General features: G+C 40.9%; 1 protein-coding gene across 2 annotated transcripts in view; it reads left to right on the top strand.

The window, feature by feature from the left end:
* sorcs3b (sortilin related VPS10 domain containing receptor 3b) overlaps window positions 1-22530 on the top strand; it is a 50676-nt gene that overhangs the window by 6722 nt on the left and 21424 nt on the right. For both annotated transcript variants that reach the window (XM_037124592.1, XM_037124593.1), the window contains exons 2-9: window positions 11690-11757; window positions 16131-16230; window positions 16382-16549; window positions 17502-17575; window positions 18446-18510; window positions 19138-19256; window positions 20943-21032; window positions 21227-21406. In XM_037124592.1, the coding sequence (XP_036980487.1) occupies window positions 11690-11757; window positions 16131-16230; window positions 16382-16549; window positions 17502-17575; window positions 18446-18510; window positions 19138-19256; window positions 20943-21032; window positions 21227-21406 (864 nt within the window). The remainder of the gene's footprint in view (window positions 1-11689; window positions 11758-16130; window positions 16231-16381; window positions 16550-17501; window positions 17576-18445; window positions 18511-19137; window positions 19257-20942; window positions 21033-21226; window positions 21407-22530) is intronic.

The following is a 22530-nucleotide window of genomic DNA, read 5'->3' as shown; positions in this document are numbered from 1 at the left end:
ATATTTGACAGGTTTGCATGTGATTAATTAGTTTAATAACTGTCGCAGTGTGCGGGACACATACTTTAGCTGTGATTTGGCTACAAAAAAATAAATGTATGCGTTTTCTGATTCTGAAATTCAAATTGGGAGACGACTTCTTAATTAATCAACATTGAGGCAGAGTTAACAGGAGAAGGTTTTTTTTGTTTTTTTTTTTCATGCCCAAAGGTCACGGCTGATTTTATTTTTTTAATTCTTTGGTTTCTTCACTCCTAATCTCAGGCAGACCAAGTGACCATGGTTTGGAGACACTGAGCGTTTGAGCCTCGCTGGGCCTTGAAGCATCATATTGCCTCAAGCAACACAGCAGTTACTATCATGTTTAAAGATGGCTGGGATTACTCAGGTGGCAGTCGGCTTAAATAATGGTTCGACTTGGCAGTTTACAGTGACAGGAATGTATTAGTAGCAGTAGGAAATGGTTTTTCCTATCTAGCGAGATAGAAAAAAAACACCCAACCAAAGCACCACACACACACACACACACACACACACACACACACACACACACACACACACACACACACACACACACTGTTGCAATCAATGGCGATGATGGAAAACTTCCAAATGCAAAATGACACATACAGAATACTCACTCAATGGGTATCCTGGAACAAATCCTTTAAAATGACTGGTCGCCTTTTGCTTTGAGCGAATAAAGCTGAGTTACGGTCGAAATCAGAAGCAACATAAATGGACGCATAAATATGGACTAAATGATGGCAGTTATTCAGAAATAATGACAACAGATTCATAAAAATCTTTGCAGACTTGAGACCTGACAGCGAACTACACATCATTAACATGAGTTAATGATTGTGTTGGAATAGATGTGAATTGATATCGATAAGAATGTCACGAAACCACAAATTATTTAAACAACCAAGCATCGGATTTGAAATAACACCTAATTGTGTTCCTGCTTTATTTGTTTCCATTTCACACACCTGTCTGTGGACTTTAATTTCCTGATTTCACGGCATTTCTTCTCTACCTGCCACTCTCAGATGGTAAAATCTTGCTGTTCATCACCACCTTTGATTGAATTCCAATTCAAGTTGATTCTTCTCAGCTGCATATTCTCGCCGTTCCTTTCAGAGGTTCGATTTTCGACCAAGAGATAATAGAAATTCATGTTACACGATGCTCTGGAAACCTTGTAGAAACAGTGTAGTTGGACTACTGCAGCTGTCAAATACAATAAACTGGTTGTGGCAAACAAGAATAAAATTGGTAATTTTGAGATGATATTACAGTAAAAAAAAAAACTTTTCATAACCAAACACACAGAGAAAGAAAGAAAAATACTGCTCATACTTAAATGTTCAGAGAAAGTAAACAGTAATTATGGTAATCAAGGGAGTAGCAGTTGGATAACAATGATTTGCTGATTACATTCTCAATTAATCAATTAGTTGTTGTCAGAAAATGGTGCAAAATGTAGATCAGTCTTTCCTGAATCCCAAGATGACATACTCAAATGTCTGTTTTTGTCCACAGTCATAGAATAAAAGAAAAAAAAAAACACATTTGAATCATCATTAATCACCAAATTGTTTCCGATTAATTTAGTAGTTGACAACTAATCCATTATTGGTTTCAGCTCTGCCCTAATATACATTTAGCTAAATAATGGGTACCTTTGGGGTACAGTACTGGGAAACAGTTATCTTATTGACCCTTGCAGTATTGGGAGCATATTAAAACTGTGAAAGATTATTATACCATAATTACTTTTCGAGGCTCCACTGAATATCTTTCCTAAGCCTCAGTTTTCTGTTCTCATTTTCTCATAATGCCAAACTATCCCTCCTTTGTTCCACATATACTTTATGACTTTATTTAAACATGACTAATACAACAAACCTTATAAAAGGATACATAGCATATTCTTTCCAATGACCATTTAATCAAATAAACCCTATATGATTGCCAACACTGACCTAGTGTGACCAACATTATCAACCCTGTCTCTTAGAAATGGTATAAATACAACTTATCTGCCACTGCAAATACATTTTGAGGAAAATAATATGTAAAGGAGACATTGTTAATTAGTGTATCTGGTAAGTTGCACAGTGATGATACTAAACATCTCTGTGAAGTCGAGGTAAAAGTCTGCACGAACAGGAGCTCCTTTCTCCCACAGAGATCACGGCTCCTGAAACGCCTCGTCAGTAGTCCCGCCTTTAATTCTGTGATTTTGTGACATCACACCACGTCACCATGTCACACTGTTGCCTTATTTATGAGCGTGCAGCCAGTCCAGCGTGCAAGAATTGGATTAGCACAGCTGCTGAGTTGTTGTTGTTGGTGGTGGCTGTGTTGGCTCAGGCATGTGTGAGCTGACCAGTCAGAGGAGACTGGGTATTTGGGAGTGGGGGCCTTAAAGAGACAGGAGCTAAAATAGAGCGTATCAGACAGACGGTGAATACAGTGCTGCAGTACTGGACAATATGGAAAAAAAAAAAAGATGTTTTTCGAGCGCTAAAACCTGTAGACCTGAAAATGATCATGATATGTCTCTAAGTAAGGGAGAGGTAACTATCCAGGGTATAAGTATTGGAAAATGCATCAGTGATTTTGAATATGTTGTATGTATTAATGTTTATGAAAGACTTGATCTTTCCAAACCCCAACGAAAATGCTTTTGTTGTCTAAACCGAACCACATGTGGGAGTCCAGAGAAAGTCTGTGCTTTGAACACCCACCGTGTGTTGCCAGATATAACGTAGTTCAGTGGTTTTTCCTGTGGTGGGAAAGATTTCTGCTCCTCAGAACTCTGTTATGGTCTGAGGTTGAACACAAATGCAAGATGAAAAACAAAGTTTGGCTGTTTTTCTGTTTTATTATTGTAATTAGGTGAACCCAAAGGTCACATATCATAGAAGATGAGATTTGAATATGTTGTTTTTATTATGACTCAGGGTCTATGTAAATTCTCTGAATTGATTAAAATACTGCATCCATGTAGAAATGCACAGTGCGTGCAGTCGTGTAACTGTGCCCTCAAACGAGCAATCAGGACCTATGAAATATTATGATATCACAACTGTACAGTCGCCACCCTCAGCCACGCCCCCAGCATGGCCGTGGTTGCAAAAACACTGACAGAGCTGGTGAAACATAGTGGTCAGTGCCTGCTCAGGCCTGTGAGAGTTGACCAATCAGAGCAGACTGGGCTTTTTAGAAGGGGGGCTTTGAAGTAACGAGCACTGAAACAGAGCAGGACATTAAAACATGGAAAAACATTCTTACGGACACCCAAAGTAAAAGTATGAACCTAGAAATTAGCCAAACATGAGACCTTTGAATTAATGAAAAATTATATGAAGCAGGTCTTTCAGCTCACGTAACAGTAAACGTAAAAGGTCATCACTTATATGAACAGATGTAAGTTTTCACAATGCCTTTATCACTTTGTAAGAGAAGTTCAGCCTCATTGTAATGAATTGAGGTGACATTTGGTTTTTGTGGATCAGCAGATATAAATCACTGGATGTTGTTCCATTTGAACTCAGTGCCCCGTCAGTCTGACTCACCAACACCTGGAGACTGGAGTGTGTCTATTTTCTGTCAGGGGGAGACCACATGCATGATACAGAAAGTAGTCACAACTATTTCTAATAGACCAGTCGGAAAATCATCAAATCTGGAAATCCTGATGAGAAGAATTTAATATTTGGTTACTTCTAGAATAGGCTCACATGCTTAAGCATTCGTATGATTATATCATACTGTCCAGTGAAGCAGCACAGTGTTCCCCCTCTGTCTGAACACTGTGCGTCTCTTTAAGGCCCTCCGTCCCTATTACCAGGTCTCCTCTGATTGGTTAGTTAACAAATGCCTGAGCCAGCACTACTAACAACAACAGAGCAGCTGTGTTAAATCAACTCGTACATTCTAAAAGAGCCACTAGGCATAAATTATGCAAATACGTGACATGGTGGCGAAGGGTAATGTTAGATAGTCCGAGAATTAAAGGTGGGACTACTGCCGAGGCGTTTCAGGAGCAGTGTTTTCAGTGGGAGAGAGGAGCTTCTGTTGATGCAGACTTTTACCTGAAAGGGGAAAAAAAAACGAAAAAAACATAATAGGTCTACTTTAAAGGCGCGTACTCTCTTTAAGAATCAAACATGGGATATTAACTGATCGTCTCTATGTTGAAGAACAAAACATTTAAGTATTTTAAACTTGTGTTAACTACAGACTGTATTTTAGGCATTTAGATAAAAACCCATTAAAAAAACCTGCATAAATCGGAATTTATTTCCAGGTTTTGGGACTCACTCAAGTGTCCAAGTTTGCAAGACAAAGTAGGCATGCTTTACAGTGGAAACGTCATTTCAACCTAAACTTGACTTGACCCTAGTGTGTAGCCAGTCTCCTCCTCTACACATTATGCCGAATAGCAAATACGCGATGTGGGAAAATTGCAAATTGGGGCTATGTGTGACACGCGTATCTCGTGATCACCGAGGCTCACAGCACTTCTGGCAGTCAAGTGGGTAATTTTAGGTGGAGGGTTTTTCTCTTCCAAAGTCTCAATTTGGACCCACTAACGCCTTTGGCTCCATCTCAGACCCCCTTGGGCAGAATGCAAGCCATTAGCAGAAAGCCAAAGCTCTGAAGGAACAGAGGAGACCGGAGGAAAAGTCTGAACACTGTTCCTGCTCAACGTTCTCCAAAAAAACACTAACTAGTGTTCAAACCTATCAAAAACCTGCTGATACATTATCATATTTCCCCCCACGTGAATTTTCCAATCTCTGTAGTATTCCATGGCTCGGTGGAAAAGAGGATTACACGCAAAAAGTAAAAGTAGTCATGCTGCTGTACCTTCAACCTCTGAACACTAAACATGAGCGAACGAGGGTGGCACGGAACAAATACGCCTCTTAGAGTAAAATGCTAATGCTGAATTTTTGGCTCTCCACACTGCTTCCAATGCATCAAATTAATTTCAAAATTGCACGGGATGTGACTAAAAGTTTGTCGAATGTGTCAAAAGATTGAAATGACTTCCATCAAATTTGTCCTTGAATGCTGCGTTCTTTGTTTTTTCACCTTTTAGTGCGAACCGCGGTGCATTCTGCCGTGACACCAAAACACAGAGGGGGAAAATATGGACCGAGCGCGGTGTATGTTCCCATTCCCAGTCCATTAAACATATTTCATTGACTTTTTTTACCCCAAGCTTTCTTAAAAGAAATGAAGCAATCTTTTTTCCCCCCACTAATGGCAAACAGTACGGTTTATTGTGCACCGTTGGTAGCAGCAGAGAGACATAACATGGCCACAAAACCTCCTCACAATAGAGCTCTATTTGGAGTGGAGCCCTTTTCCTAGTCGGACCATTTCATTAATTTCCCCCTCCATAATGGACTGAATTGATTGCTGAGACCTCTGAAGAGCAATGCATCAGGGCTATATGACCAAAGCTCCGGAGTCGGGAGGATAAGCAAACATACAGACAGCAGACTAATGCACAAGGGAGATTTCGCCGAGGTTTAGTTGATGAAAGCAGCATCCCCGGAGTATGTTTTCACCCACAAAAGTACAAACAATCAATTTGGGCCACAGATAAGATGAGGACAGAGTAAGGCCTCTTTTCGACCGCGCCATTTCTCTTAAAAGCAGTTTGTCTCCTCGGCTAAGTGCTCTACTTAGGCGACGTCCTCACAGAGCCATAATCAAGATGTTGTGTTTTCAGCCCTCCGCCCACTTCTTGATTTTGCCCCTCGCTGCTGTCGAGCCTTAAAGATATTTATGCAAATGTGCAAACCAATACTGTATTTCTTTTCTCCGCAGGTGTTTGCATCAGATAATTTCTAATGGATGCATGAATATATTAATCTTTAATCTTTATGAGGAAAACAAAAAGGAGCTTCGCGATTCACGTCTGCAGTGTTGGATGTGTTTTGACACTCAAGTTAAAAGCTCATTTTGATTTCCACATCTTCGCTGGAGCGGTTTTGTTTTTTTTCTTTTTTCCAAATTATACTTGGCTCAACAAAGGACGCAAGACAATCTTTTTTTCTCTTGCTTGGCTGATGATCTCTGTCCCTCAGATCCCAAGAAAGTGAAATTTAAAAGTGATAGTCTACAGCCGACCTGAAATGATTTCGTTGTGTGGAGGAAATCTCGGGCATTAATTAGCTAGTTGACTTAAAGAGAACAATGTTTGTCAAATTACTCGAGTGACTCTTTCTTGCCCTTGGCTTCTTGTCTTCCTTCCCTTAATGAAGTCGAGGATGTAATGAGCTCAACACCAAATGAAACAGGTTTTTATTTTTGTGTCTCCAGAATTGCATTCGCACGAACAGGCCAGTGAAAGTGTAGTCAGGTGAACAGTGGTGTCCCAGCCTGCCCTTGTCTCACTGATATGCCAGCTTTTGGTGTCACTTTGTGGCCAGGATGCATTAGGGGGGGCTCCGTGGATCTGCATTATTTGGTAGACTTGGCTCTTCACAATGTTTTCTACGTTTTCACCCCGCTTCCTCTTCCAAACCACCTCTTCTTCTTCTCCTGCTTCTTATTCAAAGCACCAATCGCGTTTGCTCTCAACCATCTTTCTGTGTGGTTTAGATGCAACTACAGCGCTACAGCACCTTTATCATAACGCTGTTTTGTAACTTATTTTACCTTTATCAGAGAGAAATTGTGGCTTCTGTGATTTTAATCATATTTTGATTAACTGTGCGGCTCGAGTAGACAGACGGCTGTTATTCAGTCGATTTTACATTTCTGTCTTTTGATCTGTTTTCTTTGATTGCTTTCTTCACATTTGATCTATTTCATATCATTATCCTGCATCCCTGTGTTACAGTCTGACGTGTGAGGCTGATGTTGATACAGATGTTTGGTCGTCTTGAGAGTGTACATTTTTGGCACACATGCAAGCTAGAAGGGCACTCTGAGGGCGCAGGACTCCACCGAGGCCAAGAGTCCCCTCTATATGATATGCAGATAGCGAGTAGCTGAAGCCTCATCGTCTCCGCTGCATATTTATTATGTACTTCAGAACTGGAAATATTTCACTTGCTTTACATAAATCTGTAAGAACCAGAAAACACTTTATTATCATGTTCATACGTATAAATATCACATACTTGGTCTGAATGAACATCATGAACATGGCAGCTCGTTATCATGAATGGTTGTCAAGAAAAACAAGTTCACGAGGAAGAAATTTTCACTCCAGAGAAATCAAAAGCAACATTTTAAATGGCAGACTTTTGAGCAAACAGCTGCTTAATTACACATTCAGCAGTTATGCAGCAACATTAGCATTCACTTGGTTAACATGAATTAAATATTAGCTCTCTTTTAGCTCTTCTCTGTCTCTGCTAACTTCTTTAAAATATCTGGTTGTGAAAGGCTCCTTTGTTCACCAGCTAGTTGCTGACTACGTCTTGGCCTGGATTGGTTCAGAGTAAGCAGCGTATACTCAGCTGCTGCGTCCAGAAATCATATGAGGGCGGTGAGATGGGAACCAAAACATTAAAAATAAAAGTAACACGATGAGCTGAAACTTTCTCCTTCTGCATAAAGTCGAGGGGAAGCTGCTGATTTTGGTTTTACTTCTCTGAGAGTTCATCATTAGCAGCTAACCTTTTCATGTTGTCATTGTCGTGTGATATATAGTTATCATAAAGATATTAATTATAGCCACTAAACTTAATTAGGGGGCGCAGTGTAAAATTAAACTTGGCCTGCTTGCGAACAGTTCAATTAGATTTAAAGGTTTCATCAGCATGAATGTATCAAGAACACAGTTTTGCAGAAGCATGAACATTAGGACAACATACAAAAACACAAATACAACCAAGGGAAAAAAGAATAAACAAACACGTTCCTTTAAAGTCTTTGAGACACTTTCTGGTAAAATAAGGTTGTTGTTGTTATTACTGTTGTTGTTGTTGTTGTTTTTATTTCTATTATTCTAAATGACAAAATTATGAGACAAAAAGTATGCAGCTACTGTAAATGTTAATAAAAGACCATCGAAGCATGTCAGATTGTGTTTAACTCAAGTCACTTAATTAATTCAACGCCAACGTTTTTACTCTGTTTACAAAATCTGATAAGGCCATGAAAACCGACCTTCAGACAGCTGATGGGGAAAAAAGAAGGAGCACACTTGTGTAAAGAATCGTCTTGTGTGCGAGCTCATATTTGAGAACTGATTTAATCAGTGTTGACACATTTGCGGCGAGTTTTTCAGGCATTTTGATGTTGTAGTTGGTAAATAGACAAGGTTGACTCTCGGGAGATGTCTCTGTGTATGGCTGCGTTTACCCTACAGTACAATAGGCAAGAGCCTTATGTGTATTCATGAGGATGTAAATTTGCATCATGGTAGCGCTGAACTTCTCGCAGGATGCTAAAGGTACAAAAAAAACCCAGATATGCGTCAGTTCTTCCAAGAGCATGAGCCATTAACCATGTTATTACAAAGAGCCGTGCATCATTCACTGTTATCAACTTTGGGGGTCCCTTGGAAATTAATTTAGATGTTCAGCTGCACCCTCCGGTTAGGTTCAAAAACAGTAGCAGATCTACATGAAAGTGACTGTATACCCAACATCTCTTGTTCCTTCTCCTCATGTTATGTTACTCCTGAAGGAAAGAAACAACAGTCTGCAGGTGTGATGTTTAGAACGAGGATCCCCGTCTTTTTTTTCCCCTCGACTACCCAATTAGACGCGAATAATGTTGGAGGGGTGCAGCCTTAATGCTGCTTTACTCTGGGATAAATAAGCAACAGGTTTCCGTGTGGAGCGCGGTGTTAGAAAGCACAGCAAAAACTGATGCATTTCATTTTATTAATAGCCATATTGCAGTACAGTACACAGAGATGATTCACATCTAAATTGCGAAGCGTGTAGAGAATCTTCTGCCCACCATCGTGGTGTTGAGATGCCTCTCACGTCCCACTGAAGCACTCAAAAAATTTGAGCAATCTGAGCGCTTTAGCTTGGAAAGAAAAAAAAAAAAGAAAAAAGATTGATATGGAATTTCTAAAGATTTGATTTGGTCCAACGGTCTGTGTCTGAGATTGTGCCGTACATGCATACGCTGCATGCTTGAACGCCTGTGCAAGCGGAGTGTATACATCAGAGTGTGGATAAGACACTGGTGCAGTATATCAGAGTGACATCATGGCTGTATCACCTTTTGAGTCCAAATCTTTTGCATGCTAATCAGTGACTCTTATTACAAATGCATTTTTTTTTTCTTTAATATTTTGCAGGGGACAGCAGAAGGAAGTACCTGGAGAGCCTGTTTATAGAAGGGGGGAAAAAAAACCAACAAAACGATAAAGACAGACTGAAAAGATGAACGAATGAAAGGGGGAAAAAGCCAAAAAGGAAAAGAAACAGCAAAAAGGGAAAGGCAGAGCTGGGAAAGAAAGCGACAAGAATAGAATGTTAGGATAAAAGGATGACTAAACCCAACTCCTCGGAGGGTGAGAGCCAATCTGAAAAATGATTGGTTGACTTTCCCCGGGCAAAGCTCTCTTTGCTCACATCAATAAAACATAAACATGAATAAATGCACTGCTTTGGGCCTTCCAGGGTCCTTACTTAATTTCATGTATGCAAGTGAGCGATGATATGCATGGAAAATTGTATTTACCTAGAAGGCTCAAAATAATTCTGGAAGCCATTTTGTGTTTGTTTGTTCCCGGTATTTACATAAGTGCAAGGCTACATCACGAACTCTTAAAAATGTGTCTAATGCGCCTTCATTTGTTGAGTTCTGCTGTGCGCGTCACGTGTCGCCCCTGTCCGTCTCGCCGTTTGCATGTATAGCAGCCGCTCCCTGGAATTGAACGGAGCCACAGATGCACAGCCTATCAATAATGTTGAAGACGTGGGAACACACAGACTTCAGTGATGTACTCTTGATGCATCCACTTAGGGACAAATCATCCAAACAGTCATCTGCCTCACTAGTCTGTGGGTCCCTCAGGTAGAAATTCAATGACCCAATTCAGCGGGTCAGCTTTTGTTAATGAGCCAACCGCACAAACACGCTGACAACAGTTAAGACATGGCTGCTAATGGCAATTACCGCGTGGGTCCTGAGAGGCTTTCGTGCGATCAAGTTTTGTCATTTTGGGGTTATTTTTAGACGCTGTTTTACATCCTCAACTGAATTGGCGAACATTTGATTAGATTGGAATCCATGTGCAAGACGGTGCGAGCGATTGAAACCCTTAAATCTGTGAACATTTATTCGATGTTCACTCAATTAATTTGCCAGGCTGGATATTTGAATCCCTTTGGTTGGGAGAACACGCTGCCTTCTAGTTTTGACACAGATAAAAATCAATCCCAGATTCAATTTACCTCGTAGTATTTATAACGTCCCATGACACGGAGCCATTGTTGATAGCGAAAGAGAACCGAAGAGACAAACGATCAACAGTTTGGCAGAGTTTTTCTCCCGTATCTATTTTTCAAAGCAGGCAATTAGGCTGAACATCACAGCCATTTAACTAAGTCTGTGCTCCAAATTGATTCAGACTCCAGCGTTGGACCTTGCAGACATGGTGCATTTAGTTATGCAAATGCTTATCTCTCTGTGTGATTGGTTAATTAACCTGTAACGCAGATAGTCCCAGCCATGCACAGTGGCCATTTGATGGCTAAATTGTGGGTCAATTGGTTTTTTAACATTTTCAAAGCAGACTTAGAGGCATGTCTTTGTTCTAGCCAGTCTTGTGTGGCTTTTCTCGGTTTAATGACTCGTTCCGTGGGTCCCACGAGGTTAATGTGTTTAAACTGACTGTAATTGAGCTTTTGACCTATCTTTCAGGCTTTTTAAAATATTCCTCATATTATGCCATGTTTCCGCTCCTTGATTGTTATTATCTACAATTCCTTCCCCTTCCCTCCGCGCCCTGCCCTAAACCCTCCACGCACACCCCCCCTTTCCATCCTGAGTTATGAGCATCCCCATGGGAAGTCATTTATAATGCCATTGGAGTGACAATAATTCGTTTGCACACCATTTCACTCTGCCCTCTGTGCCTTGGCAGGCTTTTATGGGCTACATTTTTGTTTACCCAGAAACACATTGTCCGACCATCCTCAGAGATCACGCAAAAGCATTTAGCCCAAACTGGAACTGGACGTCTTCCAATGAGTAAAATAAGTGACACACCATCCACCGTCACCATTTCAGGTGCTTTTTTTCTTTCCAGCTAAGCGATTTCACTATTTTCAAGGTAACGAGAAAGACACAAAAAGGAAATGGGGGGAATGAGGGAGGCTGCAGCCACTGACTCCATTTCTTTTCATTGTTCAGTGAACAATTATGTTCAGATTTTGCTGTCATGTAGGTATCATTCCACATGAGATACAGACACGATTCCTGACAGCCCTGCATGTTTTTTTTTTGTTTTTTTTTCTTTCTGCCACAAGCAGACTGACATCTCTTGACAACATGAGGATCCCTTGTCACGGGGATAACATACTGTATGAGGTTGATATTTATTAGTAAAGGGATGTAGCAGACATGTTGTATTCATTCATTACGAGTAGACAGGTAATATATGCTGGTGAAGCACTTATGCAAAGGCTTTTTAGTGCAGACGTTGGCATGTAATTACATACGTCTGTTGCTGTTACAGGTGATCCTGATCCTGACTAAGCTGTACGACGTCAGCCTGGGGGTTGTTACTGAGAGCTCACTCTGGAGGTGAGTTCGTTTTTTTTTAATCGCTGCTATTTTTCCTCCGCCGTCTAACCGGGAAGGTTACGGCATCATTGCAAGGAATTTTATAAAAATGCAAAAGCACGGCCCTAAAAAACAATAAGACTAATATATTCATAGAGAGTGCAGTACACACGAGTATGATTTATAGTGTTCTGCCGTGCGCGGATATGAACAATCAAGTTACAGTGGAAGCCAATATAAAGTATGTTTTAATAAAGCATTGTGAGGTAGTTGAGAATGAAGCATCCTCCTCTTTGCTTACTGCAGTCCCATAAATAACACAGCTGAGAGCGGAGCAGTGTTCCTGAAAAATGGCCCAACCTATCTCCTGTCCATCATCGGCGAAAAAACCTTTTTGAAAGGCAATATTTTTTTTTTTAAAGAAAGATAAACCGGAAGACTTATCCAAGAGTTTCTTTGTTTGGATCTGTGGCTCTTTTCCTCTGACCTAGAAACTTCCTGATGGAGTTTTTGATTGATCGTCATCCGTAACCTTTTGTTTCAGAGGCAATTGACATGCAATTGCTACTGTATAGCTGTAGTAATTCCATTCAGTCAGTGTTGAGGGGTGAGTTACAGTGCCCTGTCAGGTCATAAATAAGAATGGAATTCATTAAGGATTATACCGTTGAGCCCAATCCAGCCTGTGATATGCCTTTTTTTCTCACCTCGCCCATAGCCTGCAGAGAACTCATTTCATTCTGAAATACACATGAAAAAGAGACCATCAGTCCGCCGAGCACAGAGTTTCAAATTAATATCTGTTTCACCAGAGGCGCCGCTAAGATTTACACCCGACTTGACACGTTTTGAAATCCCATATTGTGTACAGGAGGTCTTCCATCATCAAGGTGTCTGCTTAACAATGGCACCACGAGTAAATTAGAGTGTACCTCAGGGGGCGCACGAAGGCTTTTAGTAGGAGTATTAGAAAAGCAGAGATTTGAATGTTATGAAAAGAAACAGGAGAAAATGATTTCTGTGATAACACAATAACTGATTTATGACTACAGCTCCCGGCCACTGTTGGTGGCAAAGCGCAACGTGCAGATCAATGGACGACTCGCAGAGCCCCATCTAAACACGCATCAAGTCCCTTTGTGTTGCGAGACGGCCGCCTTCTCCGCTAAAGAAACCTCACTTCGTAATTACATCATTTAAGAGGCTTTCTTCCACAGCCACAGTCAAAGACAGATATGCCGACTGAAAAGGGAGTACTTGAGCACAAACACGAATGTGTTTAGGGGTAAGTCTTTGAAAACAATGTCAACAGCAAATGGGACGATTCAGATTAATGCACAGACAATGATGGCAGACGCCGGGTATCTATCCAATTATGCAGTGAAATTACATTCGGAGGCACTCAGGTAGAACTGAGAGCGTGGATTGGCTGTTTGTGGCGAAGGAGAAATATGAAGATTGGGATGACAAACACATCTAGCCTTCTTGTCATGGCATGCGTGGACTAAAAGGGAACAGGCAGTCCTGTGAATAGCAAGTACGTTTCCCATGTTACACCTTAATGTCTTACTCCACCTGGGCGATGTGATCTCATTTGTTTTTTGTTTTTTTTATAGCATATCTCACTTGAACTTGTATTATCACTGTTGTGTTGCTAATTTGAGGCACTATAGCAACAGAGTGCCTCAGTTGAGCTTGCACTGCTGAAAGGACAGCTGATTGAAAGACAATGAAAGAGAAAAAAAAAGGATAAAACAAAAAAAACCTGTATGAAAGAGGATTTCACCAAGATGTACCTTCTTCAATGTCCTCAATGCACCAACATCCAGCAGCATGAAAGGAGGGTAATGACTCACTACGTCCTGCAACATTACAATGTGCATCACTCAGGAACTTGTTATGCTCGAGGACGATGCTTGTGTCGGGTGTTTCAGCCTTTTCTCTGCAAATTGCCTTTACTGTACGCACTTCACCTTCCCGCTGACCATATTCCGAAGTGCACCTGAAGTTCATAAATTGATTTCCTACCTCGCAGGCAGCCGCTGTGGTTTCATTACATGTCAGTGTTGCATGAAATTCAGCTTACAAAGACTGCGGCTTGACGTGTAAAAAGTGAATGTTTAGTCTGCATAATGTGCCTGTCAAAGCTACATTACTGCTGAACGTTACTGTAGCTGCGAGTAGGAAATAAAGGCCCTAATGAATATGTCAACGCTTTTAATGCAGAAAGCTTGCATTATGCTTCTCTTGATATCCATATTTTCCTCTTTGTTGTCAAATTTTGATTGCTGTGCTCTTTTTATTAGAGCTTTCTTTAATGCAGTACCGAGGTGGAGTTTTTTCAGATTATCCCCCGCGCACTAATACATTACAAAACAATGACAACACACTTTTCTGAGAACAGGCTGTTACAGTGTGCTAAAGGTGCCCCGTGGAGATTTGTTATAAACACAATTATGCGGCGAGTTCCCTTCCTCCATATAACATTCGCAAAGCTTTAATAACCTGTATTATCAAATCTCTTTACATTGGTGAGCTTTCTTTCACTTCCTGTATTTTCCTGGTGCATGGCTGCATTTCTCGCTGCGTTACTGCCACTAATTGGTGATCAGAGGAATAAACAAGTAGCCTCACTCTCATTTGATGGTCAATTTTTTTTTAAGGTATTTATTTGGTTTGACTGCGGCTCCACCTTCACCAGTTAACACCATCAGCTCTGTATTTCATGATATTTTACCTGATCATCTTGTTATTATTTGACAGTTTGTGTTGCTAACCAACCATGTGACTCGCATCTGACTGATCAATCGGTTGCCAGATATTACCAGCCTGTCACAGATATATTGGTATTGCTGTGTATGCCGTATATTAACCAATATAACAATATCAGAAACTTTCACTCCCTAATTAGACCCAAAAGTCAAGTATCAGTCGGGCTCAACAAACTACCAGCGACTTTAAGAACAGACCATTGCCTCTGGCTTAAACAATCTCCATATTTCTGAGGGAATGTGCAGTTTACCAATCTGAGTGTCTTGGCAAGATACTGAACCCCACATTCCTCCTGATGTGCTGGTCAGCACCTTGCAAAGCAATCAGTGTATGAATGTATGTATAAATTACTGTAAGTCGCTTTGGACAAAAGCATCTGCTAAATGCCCTAAATGTAAATTGTATGTAATTAAACCAGCAGTGCAGTAACCTGCTGGTGGTTTAGCTACATTCATAAAACTCACATGATTCAAGTTAAATATTTGTATGTTTACGTTAAGGTAACTATGTAGGTAACTACGGTTTGGGGCTATAAAAGAAAAGCAATGATTTTTTTGGTTTTGATTTGTGATTTAAAGCTGATATTCCTCCACTTTCCCATGTATAGTGGAGTATCTATTCTTTCGTTTTATGTTTGACCTGTAAACAAGTTGGCATTTTTTTTGCCACAAACTCATATTAGTGCCATTTTGTACTGTACAACATCCTACTGGAGGTGGCAGAGTTAGCTTTAAATGCATATTGATACGTGATAACAGACTCTACAGTAACTAGCTTTAACATTAGCTATTTCCATTTTTCAATCTAATAAGTTTAGCTTGACTTTTTTTTCCTTAGATTTTTGTTACATCTTCTAAGTAAGCAAATACTTCCCTATTAATATCACATATGAAATAAACATGTGACTTAAACTATAGACATGTAATGACTGTTTGAGGAAGCTATAGCTACATTCCATTGGAAGCAGCAGCGATGCTAGTTGAGTGAAAGATACAAACAAAATCTCATCAAAACGTCTCGCCACTGGTCAAAGGCTCCACGGGGCTCCTCAAAACAGCCGTCTGTTTACAGCACATTTCTGTACAAACATCTCTGCAACACTAACGGACTACTTGAAAAGGGCTTTTTATTCAGCGCACCATGTGCTGAAACATGTTGGTTGAATAAAGAGCAAATGCTTCTCATAAGTGATTTTCCAAGTATTTTTTTCCCTCCACATTTGGTCGTATTTATAATTTAAGCACCTACATTAGACAACCGCTGGAGTAATGACAGCACACTTTTTTTTTTTGGGTGTAGCACATTTATATGCAAGACTGCCAAAAAAAAAAAAGAGAGAGAGTCATTTTTTACAAGAAAAACAAAAATAAACACATTAGCATGAAGCTAGTTTCTCTCTGCGAGTTCGTTCTCATTCCATAAATCAACAGGCTGCCCGGACGGTTGGAAATCAATCTGAAAACATATGATGCTCTGTGGAGACGCGGTCAACTAAAGAATACCTGATTTGCAGTTAATGGGGTAAAACATGCTAAACTGCCAGTATGGTGCTTTAAAAAAAATATACGTTTAATGGAAATTTTGTGCATCGAACATCCGACATGTTTGTTATTTGTGTCCAGATCCAGCGATTACGGAAGCACCTACACCAAACTCAACGACAAAGTGGGCTCAAGGACAGTTTTAAGTTACCTGTATGTGTGTCCTACCAACAAACAGAAGGTCAGCGTCTCTGTTGCTTTTATCACTCTGTCTGATCTCCCACGAGCTCAACATCAAATTATACCTTTTTTCAATTGCTGCCAAATGACTGTATCTCTGTCTCTGCCCCTCCTCCAATGCCATATCCCTCGTCTGGCCTGCTGTACTTAAGATAATGATGCTTAGCTACCCAGAGGTGCCAGCTGGTAAGGGGGCTGTTCTCATCAGTTCAGATGAAGGGGCAAGCTTCGAGAAGCATCCCATTAACTTCAACATCCTGAGCCTGCTCTTCCACCCGGCAAAGGAGAACTGGATACTGGCTTACAGTGATGAGAGCAAGGTAACTTCTGAGTCAATGAACTTTTTGAGTGGAAATTAGATGATATACTAAAAGATGCTACATGTAAAATAGGGCTGATCTATTAGTAATGATTACAGATTTTGATCCTACAATTACTGTGATTTATTTCAGCTCTGTGTGTGTGTGTGTGTTTTTTTTGTTTGTTTTTTTTACTGATACCGCTTTAAGAAATCTGTTTTAAAGAAATATTAAATTACACAAACAAGTTGTGAGCCCCCGTCTCTGGGCATAACCTAGTGTTCTTCCTTCATGCCTGGAGACAGCCAATCACCAGCACTGTTAGTTCTTGGCACAACAGGCACTGTACAAGTACTGAAGCTTGATACTGAGCCCTGATGGTTTCATGATTATAATGCATTCATTTATTTCAAAACACTACGGATGTACAAAATCACATATGCATCTTTATTCACAAGGTTTGATTGTATTTTAATCACACAACATTTATTTTAGCTTTCTGGTGAGCAAGATTTGTAGATCAGACTAGACGCGGTTTTGTCTCACATTTTATATATAAAAAAAAAAAATCTTCTTCTCTGATTTGGATTTTGCGATGTTGATAATATTTCTACTGATTGTGCAGCCCTAACCCATAACCTGTTTTTAAAGGGTAACTCCTCCAATTCTACACTTTAAACTGTGTTTGCAGTTCTTGGGGAGTTCAAATCTGAAAAAAGTTAAACAAAGCTTTTTGCCTAAAGTGATGTCAGTCAGTGGCCGAGTTGCATTGTGGGTAAAATTAGGCAAGATTTTGAAAATGAGGAAGAATGTGTGGAATAAACTCTAAACACACTTTAACATGTAAAACTGGTGGAGTTGCCCTTTAAATGTAGTTTGCATGTGATGTCATGATCTCTGTGCTGCTCACTAACAACATCTTCCTCCCTAAATCTTTAAGTGTGATGAAGATCGGCCTAATTTTGTCTTGCAGCTGTACAGTTCAATGGACTTCGGGAGGAAATGGCAGCTCGTTCACGACAACGTGATGCCAGGCAGATTCTACTGGTATGATTATGCGGCTCCTATTTCTGAACTGTTTTGATTGATTGTAATTTGCATAATGATAGTGTTCATGACCCCTGTGCTGTCAGAAGGATCCAGTGACCACCAGTCAAAGATGGATCTCTCACACGGCAGTTCGAGAGCAGAGCTGATCTCAGTCGCGTCACGTAGACCTGAAGGCATATTGCTTCTTTTTCCATAGCACAAACATGACATGCTGCTTTTGTTGTCGCTGTCATTTAGTAATCTCCACTGCCCGGGCACAAGGCAGTGAATATTGATGTTGAGCCCGTTTATCCCTGTTTGTCATGGTATTTGTCAAACCCCATAGTTGTTTTTTTCCTTTAGCCGGTATAGAAAAGGACATTGGTTGGAGGACGTCCTCTCCACATGCATGAGCAGCGAGACGTTTGATAAATAAGAAAAGCTCAGCATGCATCGTGGCACCCGAGACAAAACATTACTTGCTCTTGAAAACCGTGCCTTCATGCACATTATGTCAAATAGTTATTTTTCAAAATGGTGTTGGAGCCACCCGCAATTTCATAACTGCGTTCGTTTCCTTTGGTTAGATATTTATGTGACTGGCTGATGCTTCGTCACCCCTCCCTCCTGTTGTATCCTCTGTTGATTCGTTGCTGAATTGAGATTTATTGCCGCTGGTGGCGCAGATTCTACACTGACTGATTAAGATAAAAACATCCTGCTGCGGCTCTCGAACATTCAGGTTGTCCATCCACTGCTGTGATACTCAACCTGCCCTCCCTCTCTCCCTCTCTCCCCCTCTTATCTCTTCCTCATCTTCCCCTTTTCTTTCCAATCTTTCTGCTGCTCTCTATATCTTCTTCTCCTCCTCCTCCTGCTCTTTTCAAGGGCGGTAATGGGGCTGGACAGAGAATCTGATGTGGTCCACATTGAGACGCGCATCGCGAAAGGCCGTGAGTGCTGCACTCTCCAGTCCACCGTGGTTGCAAGACCCACAGGACCCTTTGCCTCTCATTTAGAGCGAGGTCAAGGGGAAGATGAGACCCGATCTGCTCATCAGATTGGTCCCTGGAGTCTAGTAAAGCAGACTGTGTGTCTCCTGACAAAAACGCACACTTTTGCTGGGTTGATGGATGTTTCTTCTTCTAAATCTTTCCCCTGTGTCTCATACACAAACCTCCCTTCCCCTCCTTCTAAGCAGCACGGGATATTCTGTCAACCAATTACAGGGTTTCCCTGCATCTGTAAAGATACTCATATCGCTCCTGCGGTGAGGAAAGTCTGAATTAGCATGCAAACTCCTCTCGTCTCAAACAAAAACATCCTGAACTTTTTTAGCAGTGTGACACACTACAAGAGCTTCTCCTGAACTAGTCTAGTCTCTTAGCTAATTTGGATTGCAAAGGGCAGGCTGAATATTTCCTTCATTATTTATACAGTTAGCTGAGCTTGAAGCCGTTTCAGAAAATTGTGTGTTTAGCGTGTCCGTACTGTATAGCAGCTCCAGCGCATACAAAGTACTGTTTGAAGGTAAATGGTTGTAATTTACTTCTGATTGATTTCCTTTCGCCTCCCTCCAGGCGCCCAGTACGTGAAGTGCAGAGCCCCACGATGCACCGAAGCCGACAGGCAGTACCTCTTTCCCGGACATGTAGACACCAACTCACTGGTTGTGCAGGATGAATATGTCTTCACACAGGTTTGCGTAGTAACAGATTACTTTTTTCTCTCTATTAAGCTCATCGTAATGTCTTCATCTTTTCATGTGAAGGCTCCCGTGTCTATGAGCTTTGATTTTTCTTGGGCTTTTTGGGTTTTTTTTTTTATTTTGGTCTCCCTTTCCATCAAAACCTACGTAATGACTTTCCCCAACACACACCTGTTCCCCACCAGCCCGATGTGTGTTTTGATTATGTTTTGTCTCGTTCATGTCAAGGCATGTTCAGTGTTCGCACGGACACTCGCCGTGTCTGACAAATGTGATTGCTAGCAGAGAGCACTCTGAATAGACAGGTCGGTGTCCTTATTACCATTCACTCTGACTTTGACTCCAATTAGACAGCAGCAGTCAGGGTCATTATCAGAAATTTAATTTTCAAATGCCCTCCACTGTCATTGATTTCCATCCTCAGCTAAGTAATTTTCTCTCTGCTGGTCAGCCTTGAAACATTTGGTCATCCTTGTTGGACTCCCACGAAGTTTCAGGAACACAGAAATCAAATTAGAGTACTTTTCTGAGGCTCCGTGTTTGTAGTGAATCATTCTGCACTCGCTGCTCTCTCTTTTTTTAATAAACGCCTCTAAATGTTTGCTTTTTTAATTTATTTATCCACAGATTTAATCTTTTGATATGATATGATGTTGCAGCAGCAACACTTTAGCGGTGACCCAGTTTTACTTTCAACACACTTAATCCACAGTCTCGATTGGAACGGCTGCGACGCAAGAATGACAATGTATGAAAAAATAAATAAAAAATCACAGCGTGATGCAGAAATGGTGATTCAATAAAATGCCCCAAATTGCATTTAGCTGAGATGAGATTGACCGCCGAGGCAGACATGAGGAAGATGCTGGCGAAAATAACTGGACACAGAGTGTCTGCACCGAGCCGCCACGGTGGCACAGATGACTTTCTCGTGACTTTCATTGCTCGGGGCATTTGGATTTAACTTGACAAAGAGTAATGAGGTTATCGATTGGGCTACAACGAAATAAGCAGTCTTCAACACCTCCAAAGTCTCATGGGAGAGGAGGAACAGCCAAGTGCAACATCCTCAAAAATGTGGCCTGGGAAAAAGCAGCTCATTGATTTTCGATAGATTATTCCATTAGAGCCCTAATGTAGTGTGTTAGGGGACAAACGCCATCCTTCTAGTTGATTAGAAAATAAGCAATCAAGTAGTGTTGCCCTGCCTGTAAGTGGGTGGGAAAGTGGTAGTGCATTAAGATCTTCAAGACACACTCTGTAGATAAAGCCAACACAATTTTCAGTCCTCTTAGCTTCAGACTAATAGAGATAATGATAATAATATCTGTTGTGCTTGTAATTTTAAGTCTGCTTTTCGACGCTGCGAAAAAAGGCAGAGTGAAAGTGCAAGTGTTTTATCAAGTCAGTCATGCATTGTGAATTAATACTCGTCCTTCAGGAGATGCTGCGGCTTCACGTCCTCCTTTCTCAACAGAGTTGCATTTGTGGCTGTTTGCAAACTCTCTCGCGGCCGCCTCCCGCCTTTTGGTTGTTTTCTTTGGGAAATTGCACAAATTAGAGAGACGCTGACCTAAAACGTAGTAAAAAAAGTGAGATGTTAGGTGAAGAGACACTGAAATATGTATATGTGTTCTGTTTAAACGGTGACAAAGCTTCTTTGACTTGATTGCAAAGGTAACCAAGTCAGGACGAGCCAGCTACTTCGTCTCCTACATGAGAGAATCCTTCAGGCAGATGGAATTACCCAAATATTGTCTCCCAAAGGTAAGACAATAGCTGTCAAATAACAAAAGATGTATTATCTCAGGCAAACGTGGATATTGTTTCCTTTTCTTGGTCGGATGAAAGTCGCACAACTGTGTTTTCTTCTGCGAAGAAATGTCACATTTTATTCAAAAGCTTCTTCTCACCCGCGCCTGTCAGTCTCACCTCTGTCTATAACTCACACCTTCCTACAGGACATGCATATCATCAGTACGGATGAGAAGCAGGTGTTTGCTGCAGTCCAGGAGTGGAATCAGAACAACACTTACAGCCTTTATATCTCAGACTCCCCCGGCGTCTACTTTACCCTCTCATTAGAGAACCTGAGGACCAGCAGAGGACCTGCTGGTAACCTACTGGTTGACTTCTACAAGGTGCGTAGTTTGTCTCCTTCATGGCCGGCTGCTGTCACAGCTCTACTAATTCCCCTTCCGGGTGTTTCACACAATGGCGGCAGGAGTTGCCAAAAAAATGGCTTTCAGAGCCTGAGGTGGTCATATTCAAATTGGTTCTTTGTCTGACCAACGGTGTAAAGACATTCATTCTGTAATAATAGAAAACAGTGAAAAGCAGGAAATCACTTTTAAGATGCTGGTAGCAGCAGCAGCAGCGCAGTGATGGAAGTCCAGTTTTCTTTTCTTCCATTTAATGTGAGTCTATACCTTGACTTTCTTCTCCCCCACAAACTAATACACACATATTTCAGCTAGAAGTCTCACAAGAAACTTTTCAGATTGAGATTTCACTAAAACATATAATGTGAATGAAACGTGGAGCATTGTTACATTGGTATTAAAGGAACATTATGTAGAAATTGGCATGTTTGTGTGATTTGGTGCCCTGCCACGGTTTGTAAGTACGACACCATTGTCATAGATACTAATCCCAGGTCTGTAACAATTTGTCAGATTAGATGATGATTTGCTAATTTGTAGGCACAGACGACAAAGAAAACTCATCACGTCATATCAGTTTTACGTGTTTAAATCTTGTATGTTGAAGTAAACATGTACGTAACACTACATAGACGCTGTAGCATCAACATGATTTTGAAGCTGCAACAGAAGTTGCATAATGTTGCTTTAAATGACATTTTAAATGCACGACTTTCACTTCAAACAGACATTCATATATTGTGATGTTGCTGATTCTGCTGACAGGCGCTCTGTGTCACAATTTGTTTACATGTTTTTTATAGGTCACATGTGAGCAGATTGTAACATGACATGAAAAATGAGACCTTCCCTTTAAGTGATTTGTTTAAGGTGTTTGATGCTGCTGAGCTTTGGGTTTCTTTGTGAAGAACTCGCGTTGGATTTTTGGTGTCGGCCCGTCTCGAGTTCCTCGTGTCAGAGCTTCTCGCCGCTCTGCTAACAGAGAGCAACAGCAGCTAATATTAGTTTAGAAATGGAGTCTGCGAACATAAACCAACTAGCGGCTTCCAGCAGGACACAGAATTTCCACAGAGGTTATTTATTGCTTTTGCTTGTGATACAAA

Source organism: Acanthopagrus latus, chromosome 15, assembly GCF_904848185.1.
Source record: "Acanthopagrus latus isolate v.2019 chromosome 15, fAcaLat1.1, whole genome shotgun sequence".
Classification (NCBI taxonomy): domain Eukaryota; kingdom Metazoa; phylum Chordata; class Actinopteri; order Spariformes; family Sparidae; genus Acanthopagrus; species Acanthopagrus latus.
The sequence above is the reverse complement of the archived record's forward strand: the minus strand, read 5'-3'. Positions and strand labels throughout refer to the sequence as shown.